This window comes from Copidosoma floridanum, unplaced genomic scaffold (genome assembly GCF_036245765.1).
Source record: "Copidosoma floridanum isolate Cflo_tuat_1 unplaced genomic scaffold, Cflo_Japanese_pri ptg000025l, whole genome shotgun sequence".
Taxonomy (NCBI): domain Eukaryota; kingdom Metazoa; phylum Arthropoda; class Insecta; order Hymenoptera; family Encyrtidae; genus Copidosoma; species Copidosoma floridanum.
Genome location: NW_028321902.1, coordinates 157507 through 178302, shown reverse-complemented (window position 1 = coordinate 178302; position 20796 = coordinate 157507). Strand labels below are relative to the sequence as shown.

Genomic DNA, 20796 nt, shown 5'->3' with positions numbered 1-20796 from the left:
ACCTCCTTTGAAAAAAAAAATTTGCATCGCAAAGAGGGAAATATGTATATGTATTTATATATATGCGCTTAAAGTCTAATCCAATGCTTTCGAACTGCAATATGCAAAAATAAGTGTACACCTATACGATACATCCCGAATATATCGAAATGAGTGAGCACAAGGCAGGGCTTTCGTCAAAATTAATTAATCCCTCCGGACGTGAAATCGGCGGGCCGTCCGGGTATTACGCTGAATGTTAATCGTGATTAATGTCTCTTTTTACTTAGGTATTGGTTTTTTTACCTACGAATTTTTTTGGCTCTTATTTTACCAGCATTTTACTTCCTTCGTGACATGGAAATGTACACGTCGAGTAGGTGACGCTGCTTTTATGATTATTCATCCTCTTCATAGCTACAGCGATTCTGTTTGCCAATATGACTGCATGAACACGTATATTCACGCTTGGCTTTTCTTTGCTTTGTGTATTTATGGGTAAGTGTATGTACGTCCTATTTGCGATTGTTCACTCGAGATGTCAATCAAAATAATACCCAACGACAATATATACTATATGTAAATAATTTTGTTTTTTGTTAGGAAAATTTTGATAATTTTTCAATTCCATTACGCAAAAGGGATCAATTGGTTAATCAGAAATTGATCTTACCGACAAAAGATCCCTTTAACTGTATTAATATTACTATTTATTAACATTAATGCTTATAATATAATATATTACGTACTTGATCATAAAGACGTTCGTACTTTTTGCCAATTTATAAAAAGTAAATATACAGAATATCCTTTTTCTACTCCGCAGCACCACCTATCGCCCTCAGTACATGGTTTAGTATAACATCTTGAACAGTTAACATCTACTAGTTTTTTATCAATCAATATTCGAATATTATAGCGTCTCTAAAATCATAAAACTTTTCACTCACGTATTGAATTTGTAAATTCATGTTTTATCAACCGAGTACCCGTTCAAAGGTTATGTAGTATACTTGTACAGAGGTTGGGGCTAAAAAATTTTTCAACCGTATGTAAAGGAACTAAAAAATTTTGCAGATGACAAAAACTCACTCAGAAACTGGATGGTACAACATATTATTAAGTATGCTTAACTTCGCCAGGATGCAAAAGAAGTAGGACCAATTAAATCATTCGAGCGTAATGAATCATCATATTAATTTCATAACCTCTTCTGCTCGTCATCGCCACAGTTTCCAAATTGAAATTAAACTTTCGCAAACTCACAGTCCCGTGGCGTAATTAAATCCGCAAAATACACTTCAACGCGTAACCACCGAGAAAAAACATTTGTAATTATAGTAAAACAACGTGGTTGCGAAAAATAACCCTCCGAAAATTTTCAAAGCCTTTGCCATGGCCTGCAAACAACAACTCTCGCTTGTACCGAAGTTCGCGGTAGGGGGTAAGCCCGTGCACCGTTCGAACCCCCTCCCCCCCTTCCATGCCCTTGTTTTCGAACTAATTGCACCCCGTATAACGGGAAGCAAACGTTGTTACCGGAACGAGGAGGATGGATGGGAAAATTCGGACGGAAGAGGAAAAAAAGAGGGAGAAAAAATTAAAGCTGTACCTTCGGGTAGGAGTGTATTTTGCATATATGCCAGTCTAGTGGAACGGAAGAGGTAAAAAGTGATGGTTTAGCAGAAGAAGATGAGTCTAGGCGGAGACGGGAGAACGACGGAGACGTGGAAAGGGGAGCTATCGATTTTTGCGAGCTGAGGGCTAGTGGACTTTTTTTTTGCTTGATCTGTATTTTCAAGGGGCGAGTATTTTGTTAAAGGCGTAAAAGTGGTATTGGGTCATCTGATATTTAATTAGATGTGCCGAGTAACGTTGGGTCGGGGAATACTGGATGTTTTTTTCGTTGAGATTTTAAACCAAAAGAACTAACGGAGTGGAAAAAATACGCTGTGCAAGTGAATTCTCTCGTGGTTGAAAATTTTTTGACGATGTAAAAATGTTTTCAGAATGTACGGGTCAGACCCTTTTCAAGTGTATACTCTGCATACACGTGGGCACAAAAAAAAACTAGTGCGTGCGCTGCTTGAATTTACAATAATAAAATGTATTTTTTACACTTTTGTGGGTACAGTAACTAAATTACTCCCCCAGTCCTATCAGTCATTCGTACTACAATAAACTTTTTTTCACTTTTTATTTATACATGAAAGCGTATTACCAAAATAGTATAACCCGAATGTCGATCTAATTTGAAAAGATGAAGTAGAAACAGACGAGTCAAGGTAAGACGGGAAAAAATTATCTCTTTCATATAATTGTTTTTTTAAAAAAAAAGAAAAATTAATAATAACAATAAAGTTCAGATTTGAGACTATATCAACAATATCTTTTCTATAAATATTAATGGTTATTGATTTATTTTTTAAATTTTGTTGTGGAAATTGATTTGAAAAACTCAGTGTTATTCCTTTATTAAGTCAAGGCAATAAAACATCTTTATGAATAATGAGTAATAATCTGTAGAAAATTTAAAAATAATTAATAATATATAATGCATGTTACAAACTATAAGTTTCAGTTAATTATAATTTATAATAACTATCGGTTTTTTGTACCTTCCGATATGCCATGTATGATAAAATTAAAAAAATAACTAATAATGACAGTTATTAAATTCTCTTCTCAGTTTAAAATCCGGACTTGATTATTTCTTATTATCATTAATTATTCACTAATTTAATTTTCACTTCGAGATCTAACCTGATCTTTAGGTCATTGAACCTGAAAATGAAACGTTTCTGTCCAGAGAAAAAAAAAGTCATTACTTATAATTTATACCGTAAAATTAAATTCATCCTGACACCAACAGACAGAAAAGAACGTTAAACGGTGAATTTAATTTATTTTTGAAGACCAGAATAAAAAGGTATGTACGAACGCAAAACCTTTCCTTTTTAAACAAAAAAAATTCACGAAACGCTATGCACACACACGTGTACCGGATCCCGAGGGTAAAATAAACACCTGAAACGCAATCGAACAAAACTCTTTTCGCTTCTCCGTTTTTCAAGAAAAAGAAAGACAAACGCGCCGTGGAAAAATTGAATCCAACAGCTCGAATCGAATTTCCCTTGTACCTTGACTGTTTCCGACGACGACCTACGAGTAAACGAACTCCCTTTACATTTTCCCTATTTATCCTATTTCCGTTTCCTCCGTTTCCCCCCCCTTCATTCATTGTGGTGGCGTATAATTATCCCCCAGCACTCGACCCGTTACCAGAGGGTGGTCTTGTACATTATTTTCGGCGATTCGGTTTATTTTTCGTTTCCCCGCCCGTGGACTGAGCCCGTCGGATTTCTATTATTTCTTTTTTTACGAGTCAAATGAGCTTTCACGGATTATTCGAGGGCTACATTTCGTGAATTGCTCGATCCCGCCGTTTATTGCGAGGAATTGACCCGATTTCACCTCCACTCGGGAATCGGTGCCTTTGTCATTTACAGCTCTTATTTCGCGGGGCCGATGACCTCTTTTACTTTATGATTTCTATTTTTTTGTATTCAATCTTTTGAAACTTCGCTACGTACAGCGTTTGATTATCAAGATATTTATTTATATGGTTTTTAACTTTTTAATTGAGTGCTTTAAGGGTAAGTGAGAAATTCCGCAAAAAGCATTCTATTCGTGGTTCTAAAAATAATTGAATTACATTTTTTTTCTTCCGAAAATGATTTTATTTTGTTCGTACTGCTATTTAATGAATTTCAAACAATGTTTTAAACACTTAGAATAAAAAGCCCGTATGAACATTTTTTTAGACGATTTGGAAAATGTGAGCATAAATTGAAAAAAAAAATTTTTTATACATTTTTTTAAAATATGAAAGGATTAACTTTCATTCGCTGTAATTTCTTTTTTCAGCGGAGACACGTTAGAAAACCAGAAACATAAAAAAATTCTGGGGAGATTGAATTTTAATGTACCTGCAAGTTTATATCCAAATATTACTTTTCGACCTTACTTCTGTTAAGATATTTATTAAAAATATTCTGCATATTTAATCAAACTCTTTCAAATAATACTGTACGATCGATGGTTGTGTCATTTTTCTTCTATTTTATTCACATTTTTTTTTCACTGAAATTTTAAGAAAAATTGCACTTTTATCGATTGAGCCATACTGTAATTTAATTTTAACAAGCTACTAGAAAATGCGTAACTAAATTAAACGGCAGTAAAAGAGTAATCAATAATTAATATAATGTGTATAAATACCTTATTAAAATATACAAGTAATTAAACAATATTTAATCATTTACGTGTACGTGCACGTTTATCAATATACGAATTTTGTAACACCACCCGATACAACTGATGAACGGAATTTCATGCACAGTTTTTAATATCGTTTAAATTATAAAACCGTATTTTATTAATTGAAAACGGCCCGTAAAATTTCCACGCTCACTGGAGGAAGAAAAAAAAACAAACAATTTTTTTCCTAAAAACATGTTGCAGCTATAAATAACAACTGCAACAGCGGTATACATTTGCTTTGTAAACCTCAAAGTCGATGATCCGCCCCATTTAACACACGACGAAGGCGCGTGGATACTTTACCATTCAAATGCACATATATATGCACGACAATCGTGTGTGACGGCCTGTTTATGCCCTCTTCATGTAACATATATCTAGGGTACAGTCCTCTATACACTACCCTTCGCTCCCACACTCCTTGCATACGGTATATACATCGGTCATCCCTGCGGCGGGAGGTGTAATAACAGTCGCGGGCAGCCGATCAATCCAATAAATCCCCGAGAATGTGGGTCCAATCTCGTTCGAGCGAGTATGTGTGTGTGTGTGTGTATCCTCAGAAATTCAACACTGCAGTGGGTTTCTGACGGGTGATTGGTAATCGAACGCTCGAAGGCGCGCGCTTATTGGATCTTTGAATTTCTGATGAGTGGTTTGAGGGTTGGGCGCCGATATACATATTCCGGGAAGATCGGTATATCAGGGTGTGTTTGTCGAGTGTATCATGAATTCGATTTACATGTCAACTCGACCGGCGAAGTGATCGCTTGGTTTGTAGTTCATAACTCAATCCTCATTTTGGAGGTTATGGAGTGCTTTTTTACTGGTATTTTACGTTTGAAAATAAGTACTTCATCACAAAAGCTTCTTTACTTTATTAATTTTTTTTAAGTTGAGGCCACTGATTATTTATTATATGTATATAATATTAGCAAGTAGGAATTTAAAATAAGAAACCACCCATTTTCTAATTGTCCAAAATGAATTATGTATAGCCCAAGTAAGGGTAACCCAAGGTAACCCAAAATAACCTTACATTATCAAGCGTTTTTTTTTAGTACTTATATTATTTTTTAACGAAATAGTATCAAATAGTAAATAATTATTAATAAATTATGAAACACGAATTAAAAATCTATCATTATGGTCCATCTCAAAGTTTCGATAACTCCCACAAAACCCAGCACCCAATCATTTTACTTATTAAAGAAAATATAACTTATTACCTACTTTTGCGAATAATGATAATAATAATAATAGTTACTGATATTGAACAAAAGAAAAGGTGACTTAATGTTGAATTTTTTTTCTGCTTGTTAAATGTCCAGAACGGCGCAGCTGATGCCGGCTCGAGAGAACCAGGTCCTCGGACTGGCGGGACCGCACGAAGAGAAAGAAGAAAAAAACGCGCCCGACAACAACAACAACAACAACAACAAGAGGAAGAAGAAAAAGGGGAAAAAGAAGAAGCTTCGGTAGTTGAATTTACCCCCGGAGGTGGAGGGCAAAGCGGAAGAAAAGGCGGTCCGCACCGCCGTCAGATGCATCACTCGCCGAGACTGAGGTCAACTCCCCAACCACCATCGTCGAAATCGTTACCGGTACCACATCAGCCGAAAGTACTCGCGTTGCCGGTCCTACTGCTGTTGCTGTTGGGTTGTTGCACCGAGGAGTCGTTGGCGGCTAGTTGTGGCCTCGCCGAGATCAGCTGCAAGGCCGGTCATTGCTTGCCCGTCGACGCTTACTGCAACGGCGTCGATGACTGCGGCGACGGCAGCGACGAGCCGGCACTTTGCACACCCTGCAACAGGACCTATCACGGTCGCGAGGGTCGGACTTACAGGTAAGAGGACCATTGGGGATTTGATCGAGATCGGTTGTCCAACAAGTGTAGGAAATGATAGTGATCGGTGAGTCAAAAGAAAATTGTAAACAAAAGAATACTTGAAGATCGGCTGTCATAGAATTAGAATATACGAAAAATGATAGGAAAGGGAGATGATTGTAGATCAATAGCCATGTGTTGTAAATAATGATTTGTGACTAAAATTTGTGTGAGTTTGAACGAGAAAAAAAAAATACTGAAAGACAGGTAATTAGAAATCGGTCGTTGGGTTGGTGAAAATAATAAATGGAAAGGAAATTATCATCAAAGGTCAAAGATTGAGTAATTTAGATAAAGAGGATAGTTGGAGATCGGTACAGTGTTGGGTAAAATAAAAAACAGATAGAAAAGAAAGATGATGAAATGTTACTTGAAATAGTATTGAAGAAAAAGGCATTTGTCAATTTTTAATAAAAAATGACAAAAGGAAGGTATATGGTAATGAAAGATCGGTACTTAGTTGAGTAAAATAGTTAAAATTCAAAATTAAAATAATTAATAGATTAACGATTCAGGATCAGTCGTTGCGTAAAGTTTTAAAATATATGAAAGGTGCACGGTGGTAGCAGATTTGGGCAAAATTAATTTTGGAGATTTTTAAATAATTTGAGAGGAAATTTTATTTCCTTAACAAAGTGTAGTTTTTTTTTCAAAGTTTTAATATTATACAACAAATTTTAACGTTCAATTGTTTGATATTAAACAATTTTTAATACTACTTTTTTTTCTTTTATATTTGAATGCATATTTTATGATAGAAAAAATCTCGTCAACGACCATGTTTGCAAATATTAAATAACAAAAATTTTCAATCTAAATAATACATTAAAGCCTTGGCTAATAATTATACTACAAAAAATTTGAAAAGCAACCATGGCAAAGTCTGGGTAGTTGATGCAAAAAATATGAAAAAAAATCCAGAGAACTAATAGAAACACAATTTTTTTCATCACCAACCTAGTTAGCTTCAAACGCGTTAAAACTATTTTTACAGTTCTAATTGGCTTTAATGGTACAACTTTTGTAAACATACACACACGATTCAAACGAAGAGACAAAAAAAAAAAAAAAATGAACAAACTGCGAACACTGTAGAGGAAAAAAAATTAAAAAAAAGCAGATTTAACGACGCACTTGTCTTTGAAGAACCGACCAGACTAACGACTGAGCTTCTCCGAAAAAAAAAGGCAAACCACACAAACTCGCGGCATGTTGATTTTGAAAAACTAGAGCATCTACGACAACATGAGCCAAAAAGTCGAGAGCCTCAGTTGCGTTAACCATGCGTGTGTCCTTGACTCTTGTATATATACTTACATATTATGCGTATATAATATAAACACCAAGTAAAGTAGCCACACTCCAATGGCCCAGTGACCAAACAATGGACCGGGGGGGGCTTATAGGCTTTCGATGCGTTCGAAAGAAGAAAAACACGGGAGTGTGCACACGCGACGAAGTACAAACGCCTCGGGTAAAAAGGGATGGAGGGTCGAAAAAAAACAAAAAAAAAAAAAAACAAAGAATACATGTTTCAGGCTAGATCTGCCAAGGCCGGCCGAGGGTAAGCTGCCCTTCCTCTGCCACTTGACCTTCACCGCCGGCGGCCACGGTCATGGGGAACTCGTCCAGCTGCTGTGGGATGCCTTTAGTATCGGTCGACTCGACGCCGAGGCGGAGGACGTCACAGCCAGCTGTCCCGAGGGTATAGTAGTTATATTATGGCACACACGCCCATCTTTTCTTTTAGTTCTCTCTTTATACATCCCTTCTTTTCTTTTCTACGCTTCGCGTTTTTTCCGCGCTCCCGTTGCGATCTGGGCCAGCGAAGCTGTATGCAGTGCACTCTGGTTTTTTTTTTTTTTTTTTTGCGTTTGTTTTTATTTCCACCCACCGTTTTTTTTTGCGGTTAACCTCGGATACACTGTACGTGCTTTTTTTTCTTCCTCCCTCGCTTTTTTACCGTGCGGGGCGAGGGTGTTTTTTGTTTCCACTCGGTGGCGACGAGCGCACCGTATATGTACTATGTACGCGTGAGACGTTGAATTAATAAGTACGAGGCAATTTTAATAGCGGGGTTTCATTCAAAATGTATGTACTTGTGAAAGAAAATATTATTTTTTTTTTTTTACGGTTTGATTAGTTGAAACTTGCATAGAATCATAAAATGTATCATTTGTGGTTCGATTGCATGATGAAATCATTTAATATGGTTTGGTAGCTGAAGTACTATTAGCTGCCTACCTTATACAATTATACCAGTACCTTTAATAAAGTAAAAAACATTTTTTTTTTTTTTTTATCTATTAGCCGTTGCTTGAGATAATTGTAACAAGAAAAAATTATTTATTCGAGCGAGCTATAAGAAATGGCTTGTATGAGCGACTTTTGAGATTTGTGTACCATTAGGTTATGTATACCCAGTACTTGATTACATTAAAAATGATTCAAATCACTAATAATTATTAGTAATAGTGTGTCAAACTAGCCGTTACAGTTTTGAAGTGACCCGACAAGTGGTATAGGAAAAAAGTTTTTCAATTTAAAAGTCAGTAAATATAAAAATCAGTAAAATGTAGCCAACTTAACCTCACTTTTATTCTAGTTATACCATGTGCTATTCGAGTAACGGGTCAGTACCAAAATACCAGAGTATGCTGTTCGTTTACTAGGTCATTGTTGTAAAAACTTTAATATTAATGTATAAATACATATAAGATTCAAAAAGTACATTGTTTTTTCAATCGATACGGAAAAACATAAATTTACTATTGGGAAAACCATTTTTTTTTTATTATATAATAAAGAAATTCTTTGAAACCCGAGGAAATAGACTTGTCGAAAAAAAGTCTTCAAATACTGGAACTTTCACGGAGCAGTTGCTTGATTTGACTGTATCCTTTATATCCACCGATTACGTGTAAATCCTCCACCAGTGCACTAATATTTTTTTTAATTTTTCGTTACGACAGTTACCACGTGATAAACTGACACGCGATGCGAGGTCTCATTGAAAATGTTTATGAAGCCCTAAAAAAAATGTCAATGCGAAAAAAAAAAAAAAAAAAAACACGTACTCCTTTCAGGCTCAATGCAGCTGGCTGAACTGGGGCGGCCGTTCACAGGCGGCTCGTGGTGCGGACCTGGAGAGGGCCGGGCCACGTACTATAGCGAGACGAGCACCGTCACAGCGTCCATAAGGCTCTTCTCGGCACCCCCGTCCGTCCCCTTCGAGTTTCGCCTGCGCTACAGATTCGTGTCGCGACCCGAGGCCATAGCCCGCCTGGGTAGCCTCGAGTCTCCGATCGAGCGTGGCTCACCCGTGCCGGGGACCTACTGCTCGCGCAACTTCTACGAGTGCTACCAGAGGACCTGCCGGGTCCAGAGTCCAAATTACCCGGGCGAGTACCCGCGAAACGCCAGCTGCCTCGTCACCCTCAGGCAAAAGGAGGTGCCCACCTGCAAGCATGCCATGATGTCCGTCAAGTCCTCGAGCTCGGCTGCCTCTGGACTCCTGGTGAGCAACCACACCGCCCAGGGTCAACTGACCGTGTGGCAAGAGTGCCCGGAACACAAAGACCGACTCATCATCAGGGACGGCTCGAGACCCGAGGATCCGGTTTTGCTCATCTACTGTGGTGGACTGCTTCCGAGGATCACCGCCAGGGGGCCAGCTATGCTGCTCGAGTTTCGCAGCTCGGCCCAGGCCGTCGCCCTTGGGGCTTCCGCGCTCAGGCTCGAGCTTGAAACACAGGTGAGAAGAGAGGTTTATAATTTCTTTCTTTTCTTCGAATATACCCCGTTGGATAATTTATACGGCGTACGAGGGAGTTTCGAAGGGTTCCATCGTAAGCGAAGCAGAGCTGCAAGTTATAATCCGATCTTTGTAGGGAAGGCTGCGCATCTTTGATAAATTAAACGCGCTGAATAATACATGTAAAGAGCCGCGTGCAGCTCTGATCGCACGTTTACTTATACTTACTACTTTGACTGGGATCAGCATACATTTTGCAGCTGCGAGAGAGTCTTACGCGGACTACTTGTACTTTTTCTTTTACTCTCTCTCTCTCTCTCTCTCTTCCATGAGGGGGTGGAGTAAGAAAGGAGCTTTAGAGTATCGCTCCCCAAGCTTTTCCCTCCAAGGCTGCGCCTCTGCTGTGGCCTTATTTTCATTTTTGCTCGCGCTCCAGTTACCCAAATAACAAAAGTCCGCGAGGTTCCCATTTCTTATAAGCCTCGGGGAATCCCCTATTTTCTTCTGTCTTTTTGCCGTAACCGGCTTATATTTTTTTTTCCCCCGATCCCGCTCTAACCGAGTTCTTCGCTCCCAATCTTGCAGGTCGTGTACGTGGACTCGGACGGTTTGGATTACGCGCAGACCCCGACCGGGTGTTTCTTCATAATAAACGGCACCGCGAGGCGTAGTGGTCCAATGAGGGCGCCACTGCACGCCCTGCCACCCGGCACCAACTGTACCTGGAACATCAAAGGCGCCGCCGGCGACCGCATCTGGCTGTACTTTGCTTCCTACTGGCAGGTCGGCGCAACATTACCTCTCACCTTATGAAATATTGACCAATTTACGAGTGCTTATAACCATGAAAAAAAAAAAAAAAAAAAAAAATCAGCGTGACCTTCGAGGTGGCACAAGTGAGCCAAGCACGAGTACGAGCAACTACTCGGCCCTGCCGTTGTCCCAACACCAGATGGACTCGCAGCATCAGCCACCTGAATCAGCGCCTTGTACCGTCAAATTGACTCTCTGGGACGGTGCCCCGGCCACCGGCCAACCTCTGGCTGTTCTGTGCGACGAGTCGCCCAAACTCTGCGCCCACGCGGCACTAAGAAACTCGACCCGTACTACCAGGCCCTGCGGACTAGACGAGAGCTACTTGACCCAAGCGCCTAGTCTTACCGTGCGCATGGAGACTGTTATGGGCACTGCCCTCAACACCGTCAGTTTTAACGTAAGTTTTTTTCGCTTGTTTTTGCATTTTTAGGTTATGGTCGTTTTTGTCTCGTTTTGTAACATTTGAAAACAAAGACAAAAAAAGTTTAAACTCTATTGAATTTCTCTTTATATAAATGCAAAAAAGTTGACAGAGCGGCCATCGAAGCTGCGTGAAATTATATTGAAAATCTTTATCCACCATCAGCCGCGTATGTATTCATTGGTGGAAAAAAAGTGTTCGCTGGAATGTCGGTGCCACTGTCGCGCTCGAACGATCCAATCCAGAATGGCTTTCAAACGCTCGAGTGGCTTTTGACCGACGAGGCGAATAAAAATTGACGAAACCTCGCTGTATACAAATAAATCCGACAAAAAGCGCCAAACGTTTCAACTTGACCCTCGCGAAAAAAGAGCGATCGAGCTTGAGAGCAATATTAATTGAAAAAAAAAAAAAAAAAAATACCTCGAATTGAATAGTCACGCGATCTAATGGGAAACAGTTGTCTCACGTAAAAATGGCACTGCAATCCCATCGAATGTACATCTCTTAATTGACGATAAAAAGTTGGGAAAAAAAAGGCGATGGACTTATAAAAAAATAGACGTACTGGGCAGTGGCTTTCCGCAAAATTTTAATACCAAATAGTCGGAACGTTGGAGGTGCAGCGGTTTATACCAGAAGGTGTGACGGTATATTGTATAATAGGTACGCGGTGAGGCCGCCACCGCGAAAACTTTACAATGGAACATCGATCGATGTACATACATATACATACGTACGTACAGGGGCGAGGGTTCAACGATCGAGGATCGATTTTCGGCGATTATTAAGGTCTTATGGCGGAGGAGGAGTGTACAAGGAGTCGGCTGGCGGGATGCCCGAGTGGAAGGAAAAGCGATGCGGATAGCTCGATTGGAAATACGCTCTCGAGATATACATACCCTTTTTTTTTTTTTTTTGGCTACGCGAGTGGGAAAAAAAGGGGAAATAAACACTTTCATCTATTTTATGCGCTTATAAATGCGAAAGTTGTGAATAGTCAGGGTTTTTGGGAGGTTTTGCACGACACAAACGCGTACAAATATAACGGGAACAGATAATTTAGATGTTGGTTTATTTTTCTTGGTCTATTAATTGATTGAGGTAATTATTAGTTGTTGGAATATGTTACCTTTTATAAAAACATCGATATAACCTCAAGACTCTAGATCTATTTTTTTTCCTTCTGATGATTAAATATCAGCTGACATGTCATAACAATAACATGCCATGTGCAAGTGCAACTTACCACAAAATATTGATATTAATAACAAACTTTTGAATTTTGGCGTTTATAGCACTCTAGAGAGTGTCATGTTGGTTGTATGATTCGTATGATACTCTGAAAACATAAATGTTGAAGCTAAATAGTGATTTTTAGCACTTAGCTTTAAGAAAATTGTACGTGAATGTTATTTGATATTTATTAAATTTTTCAGTAACGAAAATAAGCATTTTATATGCTCAGAAGGTACGATTTTTTCATGTGTATACCATAAAGATGGTAAAACGAAATAAGTGAACCGGAGGCGGAGAGACATTAATTAACTACCTATAAAATATTTCTATAGGTATATAACGTTACGCCTGACATATTGGCATGACATATCTGAGATTCATCAGAAGGGCATCACTTTTTCCAGCGTTGGTACTGTATACGCGTCCATAAAGAAAGGATTCGTTAATAACCTAGGTTTTTCAAAAATACAATTAGTCTAAAATTTTCCAAAAAATTATTATTAAAAAAAAATGGTTTCCAACACTTGTCTTAAAAAACGCAGCAAATACGCAAAAGAGCAAGAACCAGGTCGAGCGACAGAAAGAAAAAACCATAGGGAAAGCGTATGGGATTAAAAATCATCGACCCTTGCAATAACCTAACGAGCGAACGGACGACCGAATGGGGGGTAAAAAAGTGACGATCACAAAGATAAAGCGTCGAACGTAGTATACGTGTATCCGTATGCAGGAGCGTGTGTACCAATTCACGGGAAAGGAGTCGTGCTGTGCCAAAGGGGGGGGGGGCGCAAAAAAAAGAGCCGCTTCGAGCTCCGGTGAAATGAAAGCCCTGCTGGCGAATAGGGAATAAAAAAAGGGATGGTAGAAACGAGGCCAGCGCTGGAACGATAGCGACTGCTGCTGTGGGGGTATCGATATCTTTGGGAAAAGAGCGCCAACCGGACGCGCGAGGCTGACGTTTTTATGGATGTATGAGAGGAGCCGCGACGCTGGAGCGTGAAATAAATCAAAGTGCTTGCAAGAGTGCATACGTATACCTAAAGAGAGTTTTCGGCTTCTTCCTCGTCTTTTAGCTGGGGTTACACCATGTTTGCAAAGCGGAAAGATGACGATCGAAGAGTAGGTATATATATGTGCAGTATGGATGAGAGACCCTATGATATGTGTTACATATCTGTGTGTGGTGGAAAAAAAAAAAAATTTTTTGCTCGAGGAATTTTTTTTGTTGAAAAAAATGGTTTATGAATTGAGTATATAAATTACGTTGCCATCGATCGATCGGTACAGGGTTGATTAAAATTGCTTACACACAGCTCGTGATTGCAAACAAAGTTTGAAAGGTATAATTGAAATATTTTTATTTTCAGTCTACCGTTTCTTTGACGGACGTTTTCCGCTCGTTGGCTTTTAAATTAAAAATTTTAACGTGATTCTCAATAATTTTCCTGAAATACAAGCGTGATTGGCGTTGCGTAAGCAGAATAAATTGAAACGATGCAATGCGAGGCTGCAAAAAAGAGTACACGTAATTGGTTGTTGTTCAATCAGGTACAGCAGCTTTATGTTTCTCGTTGATTGTAAAAAAAGTATCGTACGATTGATGAAAAAATAAGGAAAGAAAACCACAGAAAATAACGTGCATATAATCAATTTCGTAACTCAAAAACAAGTAAGTGTAGTATACAAGAAAAATAAAGGTCACTCTTTGTTTTCGCTTTGACAAAGGAAATGACAACGGTCCATCTCCGACATAACCTCAAAATCAGACCCATCACTTGCCTACAATTCCACTAATCCATTGCTTACAGGCGCGTTACGAGTTCATTTCAACTGTGCAAGGTGGGGAGCAATGGGGAGAGCCCAACCTAACCTGTTCCCGGCTTTACCGGCGTATGAAAGCCGGCGTAGTGAGCTCCCCGCGTGACCTGCGGTTCTTCGGTCGAGGAGGGGCCCGGCGCCTAGACTGCCGCTACCGGATCGAGGCAGCAGCCGGCGAGCGCGTCAAACTAACGGTACACAACGTAAGCCTTGGAGAATTGACGGCCTGCAACAACGAGCCTGACCCGCACAGCGCGAGGCCTCGCTGCGTACCCGAGCCAGGCAGCAGGGAAGCTCGGTTGAGCATCTACGAGGCGCCCTGGAAGGACGTCAGGCTTCCCAGGACTTGTCTGTGCGATAACACCTCGGCCCTGCTGCCGATGGTGCACGTGACTTCCGGTAGGGCGTTGGAGATCACGTTTTACGTTGACGCTATGACGCCCGACGAGGACTTTGAGAGCCTATACTTTAACGCCACCTTTGAGCTCGTCAGGGCGCCCGAGTGCTCGAGGAAGCAGCGCGTTAGAGGAGAAGGTAAGCCATAGGGTTGTTTTTAGTTTTCTACGATCATTTTTGATGAATCGGTCTTTTTTTTATTATTATCATATCACAAAGCCACGTTTATAAGACCCGAGGTAGTTTTTGACCCCGTTAGTAGAATCCTGTAAACTAAATAAAAAAGTTTATTTATCATCTTGGTAAAAATATTATTGTTTCAGTAACCATCGTTCACAATTAAGTGCACTAGATCAATATTTTTATTTCTATTTTTAAAAATGTTTGATTTTTAGGTTATGTTAACCACTATCCACTACTGCCCTCCCTACGTTTAAAATATGCCGTAAAGATACAAAATGATATTCGATAACAATCACTAAGGTGAAAATGAATACATTTTTTTTTTCAATCTTTTTTTTAATCCAGTGCAGCCTAACACAAGCAGATCTAGAACTAATCGAGTTTAAAACCAATTATTAACAAATTCATTCAATTGAAACGTTAGACAAGTTAAAGATCGCGATGAAAATCCATATAGAAATAAATACCATTTTTCGATTCATCTCGCGCACATAACCTCATTTCGTACAATCAAAAAATCTCTCGTGCTTCATCGAATAATGACATAATAACCATAATAACAACAATGATGATCACAATTCGTTGCCACCCTGCAATCAAACACGAACTCTCCCCTCCGCAAGCATGACATGCAAGCGATTGCGCTCCAAACGAACGCGTCAATCAGTTCCAATCACGTTTTCATCCACTCGTCGTGGGTAGCATTACCTAAAAAAGGAAATCCCCGATATCGATCAGTATTCCCCCGTTCATATTTCCTCTCGTTGAAAAAAAAAAATTAAAAACACAGGTGGCGAGCTTCGCTTTGTCTCACCGCCGTTCTCTCGGCCCGACATCTACTGCGACGGGCTGCCGTGGCTGGTCGAGGCTCGCGACAACCGCTCGCTCTTCCTCCTGACCTGGGGCTGGCTGCTGCCGCTGGACCCGAATGCCGCGGCCGACGCCGGCGAGCCCGTCAAGTGCCCGACGAAAAATCGACTGCTCCTCTACTCGGGCTGGCCCCTGAGGCTCCGAAAAGTCATCTGCCCCTCCGAGCCCGAGGTCAGGGAGTACACTGTCCACGTTTTCTCGGAGGAATGGCTGGGAGAGGACACTGGCACCGTGAGTGTTTGTATTTTTTTTTTTTTTTCTTTTTAGATACGTAGTTTGAGGGATGAACAGAAGGGCTGTTGTGAATTATTGATAAAAGAGTGTCAGAGAATAGAGGAAGGGATTGGTATGAAAACGTAGGAGTCTCGTGTAATTTAAAATACTAGCCTTCATTTGTTATCATTGGTTTAATTGTTTCACAATGATTGACAATTAGTTGAATTTAAATTGAATATTACAGCAAATAAAATTAACTTTGTACACCATGAATGTTCTGAAAAACAAGCTTGGCAATATACGATGTACAGCAAAATAAGCTTTGAAAAATTTTAATCTAGCAAAAACAAAGTATATTTCTATGACGTAGGGGAATTTTTTTAATAACAGCTAATATGTTGATGAATTATTTTAAACGTAATCAAATTATGTTTTTTTGAGACGTAATAACATCCATTAAGCAACTAAAGCAGATTTAAAAAAAAAAATAATAATGAGGCTTGATAAACAACCATCTGGTTATTTTTTATATTTCTGTTGAACGCCTGAAATGTTCGATGAAAGTAAAAATAAAAAAAATGAACAGAATAAGGAATTCACAAATCAAATCCTTGATTTAATTCCTCCAAACACGAGTCCATTCACATCAAGATGCGTAATTTTTAAAAACATCACGTTATACAATTCGTAAAAACAACCCTCGAACAAAATAGTTAAACGCAAACTACTCCACGCAGACCAGAGAAAAAAAAGTTCGGCGTTAAACTCGAAACAAGTTTCAGAGAGCAAATAAGTAGGTATATATCGCACTAGGCGCTCTTGCAGCCGCAGGACCTCTACAGTGCACGAACAAAGGCTCATCCTGCGTTACCTAGCGCAGCTGGTCGCCTAGTAAAAAGGAGTGGAAAAAAAAGTACGAGGCAGCAAAAGATTCCGTTTTTAGTTTCCAGCCATTTGCACAGGCACGAGAGCGGTTTCTACACGTGTATATACGGTATAGCTGGGCGGTCGATCGCGAGATTATCTCGGAGGGATGATATTTTTATTGGTCGTCGAGTCGGTTGACTTTGACGCGCTGAGGGGGCGTTTAATGGATTTTTGATTGCTCGCGGGTGTCTCTCTTTTTTTTTGTCTCCTCTAATGAATTTTCGATTAAAGTTGTATGTAGGCGCGGGGTGGGACCGTATTAGAGACGGCGATAATAGCCTGAGGCTTCGCGGTGACAGGATGCAATTTACCCTGGCGGCTATCGGGGGAGGACGGCGGAAAATAATCATGATTCGCGGTGGTGGACGCAAATTGAAAAGTACTGTCGACAACCTCTCTGGATACTTTTTTTCCCTCTCTCTCTCTCTCTCGGAGTTGCTGTGAAAATTAAATATTCGTGACGCGTACGTGATTGAACGACTTTAATTTATGCCGTATTGTGTTCGACGGTGCGTGATTAAGCTTGGGGATTCTCGATTTAATTGTGTTGTATTTGTTATAATGTCAGTTTAGAAAATAACTTGGAAAATTTAGATAACAAAATAAAAAATAAAATGCGTCTGACCAAACATGAACATTTCTACTGCTCTAGCAAAAACACCATGGCTGACCATACACTGACTTTTCTACTTTGTCTACAATAAACTTCTAAATATACAAATATTCCTACTTTCTCAGAAGTAAACTTATAAATAATATTTGTTGCAACTACCTATAAATTAATAGTTAAAAGTCAATAAATAAACAAGTGGAAAATTTATTCTAATTCATACAGAGTTAAAATTTTGCTTTGTTGGCAATAGCATATCAATGTATGTATTACGCTACAAGGTTAATTTTAATTTTGTTAAATTTATATTAATTATTTTTAATAACTTTTTTTCTTAACTTTTATTAAAAGTTTTAAAAGGTCTTGAATTTTTGGTTTTCAAAAATATTTAAAACTATTACGAACGCGTTTTTTTTGGATCTAAAAATTTCATTTTAAAACTGATACAGCGAAAAAACTGATTTCCACTAATTTTAGATAGTTTAGGAAAAGTTAGTTCATGAAAATGCTCTTTTATTAACACAGATATTTCTACTGCAATAAAAAAATGCTTACAACTAAGCACAAATTTTAAACAGAGAGGTTAGTTTTATATGTACAGTAAATATCGTACGTTTTAAACATATTATCATAAGCTCTCTCAAATTTATAGAAAAGACAATGTAAATATTTCAACGATTAATGATAATTTATGTATTCTAAAAATAGGATATCTGTACATATCTGACCAAACACAGACTTTTCTACTTTCTTAAGAAATGTAAGATTAAATAGGATTAATCCTAATACTACGTAATAATAATTTTTGTAAGCTAAAAATAAGACATTCACACATGGCTGACCAAACCTGGACTTTTTTTCTTTCTTTAAAAAACGTCCCACTCAAAGAGGTTTATTTCACGTAAAATTAAATGGGATTAATAATAACTTTTATAAGCTAAAACGAAAACATTTACATATGTCTGACCAAATACAGACTTTTTTACTTTCTTTAAGGAATATTCCTCAAAGAATATTCCTCAAAGAGGCAAACTTGACGTAAAATTAAACAGGACTAACAATACTTTTTGTAATTTAAAAAAAAGACATTTACCCATGTCTGACCAAACGCGGACTTTTCTACTACCTGTAAAAAACATCGCGTGTGGAGGCAAAGTTCATGTAAAATTAAATGGGATTAATAATAATTTTTGTAAGCGAAAAATAAGACATTCACACATGTCCGACCAAACACGGAGTTTTCTACTTTCTTGAAAAAACATCTTATTTGAAGAGGCAAAATTCATGTAAAATTAAATGGGAGTAATAATAATTTTTGTAAGCGAAAAATAAGACATTCACACATGTCCGACCAAACACGGACTTTTCTACTTTCTCTAAGAAACATCGCACCCCAAGAAGCAAATTAAAAAAAAAAAACTCCACCTCTTCCTTTTAGAGCTTCCCTGGGCCAGTGCGCTCCCCTGCGATGCTGCTCGACTTCGTAGCCCGCGAGCAGGGCCAAGCAGCCGTGTCCTGGCTCGAGATCTCCAAGAGCCGCCAAGCCCGGCGCAGTCAACTTCTCTTCGAAGCGGAAAACGGCAGTCTGACGCGCGACTGTCCGCACAAGTGTCCCGAGCTCGGGGCCTGTATATCGGCGAGCCTCTGGTGCGACGGCCACGTGCACTGCCCGTCTGGCCACGACGAGGCCAACTGCGGCAGCGGTGCCAGGCTCCTCGGGCTTTTACCCTCGGCCATGTGGCTCGTCATCCTCAGCTGCATTGGCCTCGTCAGTGTCTTTGGCTGTCTCATAGCTACGATCGTCAGCAGGTAAAACCCTTTTTCTTTTTTTTTTTTTTTTCCTTTATCTGGTGTACCTTTGCAACACGCAATTCTTTCGTTTTTAAATGGCGATTAACACAAGTAGTTTTAAACTCGTGTTTTATAATGTACGTAATCCACTACGGTACAACAAATTAGAATTTACTAAAATTACTTGGCTTGGATAGCATAATGTTAAATTTATTGCAACACGACAAGTTTTACTTACTTGGAGAAAAAAAAAATATGAATCGGAGCAAAAAATAGGTATAGAGAAATCCAAATTGAGTTTCTCACTGCAACATCTTCATTATACAACCCGCGTACCAATGTTTGAGTCCGTATAATTTTCGAGTATTTATATTAGGGAAGTATAAATATGTACACCGACTGTCTCTCGTTAACACAAGGCAAAACTTACCGGGTGCACACGTACCGAGCGTGTATAGATGAAAACTTTTTAACGAGATTTCGGGCAAGCAAACCCCCGCGAACTTTCCGTACAGCTGGCTTTTCTTTAATGCATTTTCATATTAATCTCGGTAGCGAGTTTATTACGCCAACCCTCCGCGTACAACCCGGCGTTCCTGCAAAGAGAGAGAGAGTTGTACCAAAACTTCCGCTGCAGTTTCGCGTGAATTAACTTGATTAATAATTCGTCAATCAAACAGACGCTTCTTTTTTTTTTTTTTTTTTTTTCAAACCTTTAGCTGGTTAAAAGAGAGTTGGCTTCCGGTGTGCGCAGGTCCAAGGCTCGAGCCAAGCGTTTGCAGTCGAGCGGCAGCGAGCAATGGCCGAAGAAGCCGAGGCGCGCGCCCACGGAGGAGACGCTGCTGGGGGCGGCTTCCTGACAGCAGCATCCCGGCTTCGTGGAGTACATCCACGTCGACCGGGAGACGACCGTCTAGTCGAATTTCAGGGTGAACCGAGGGCGCATTTTTACCAAGGAGCTGCGCTTCGCCGTCCACTTGTATTGATTCACATTCGTTGATTGAACACGGGGACTTGACGTTGGGCCATTATCGAGGACTTTTTTTTTTTTTTTTTCTCTACGACGACGTCCCGCGTTGAATTTCATCACATTTTTTCACTTGCTGTGGATTTTTTTAGTGATATTGTTTGGATAACTTGATGTTTCGGCGCTATCGACGATTTTTTTGGTTAGTGTTCCACAACAGGTTTGGACAAGTTTGTTATTTTTCTTTCTTTTCTTTTTTTTTTTTTAAGAAACTTTTAACGAGAGATACTGTCTCGTTACTTCGTTGCTTAGTACACTTACGGTAATTGAATTAAGAATTTTATGAAGCACACTGAGAGAAAAATATAATAAAAATTACTGTGCTGGAATGGTAATCTGGTGTCATTCCGACGTCTACGGACTTTTTACTTTGGCCAACCTAATTTTTACCATTATTCTTGACAATATGATTTCTATTGTTCAAACAGTAAAAATCACTATACTTACAACAAAAATTACTGTTCTAAATACTAACAATTATTGTTCCAATAGTAAAAAGTCTCTCTAGACGACCGAAGAGTATCAGATTACCATTCTC

General features: G+C 39.2%; 1 protein-coding gene across 1 annotated transcript in view; it reads left to right on the top strand.

The window, feature by feature from the left end:
- LOC106640896 (uncharacterized) overlaps positions 1-20249 on the top strand; it is a 136437-nt gene extending 116188 nt beyond the window's left edge. The window contains exons 2-10 of the mRNA XM_089595337.1: positions 5634-6148; positions 7729-7895; positions 9277-9944; positions 10530-10727; positions 10819-11157; positions 14229-14772; positions 15608-15918; positions 18879-19249; positions 19986-20249. Of these exons, the coding sequence (XP_089451463.1) occupies positions 5634-6148; positions 7729-7895; positions 9277-9944; positions 10530-10727; positions 10819-11157; positions 14229-14772; positions 15608-15918; positions 18879-19249; positions 19986-20091 (3219 nt within the window). The 3' untranslated portion in view covers positions 20092-20249. The remainder of the gene's footprint in view (positions 1-5633; positions 6149-7728; positions 7896-9276; positions 9945-10529; positions 10728-10818; positions 11158-14228; positions 14773-15607; positions 15919-18878; positions 19250-19985) is intronic.
- Positions 20250-20796: the final 547 nt, after the last annotated feature.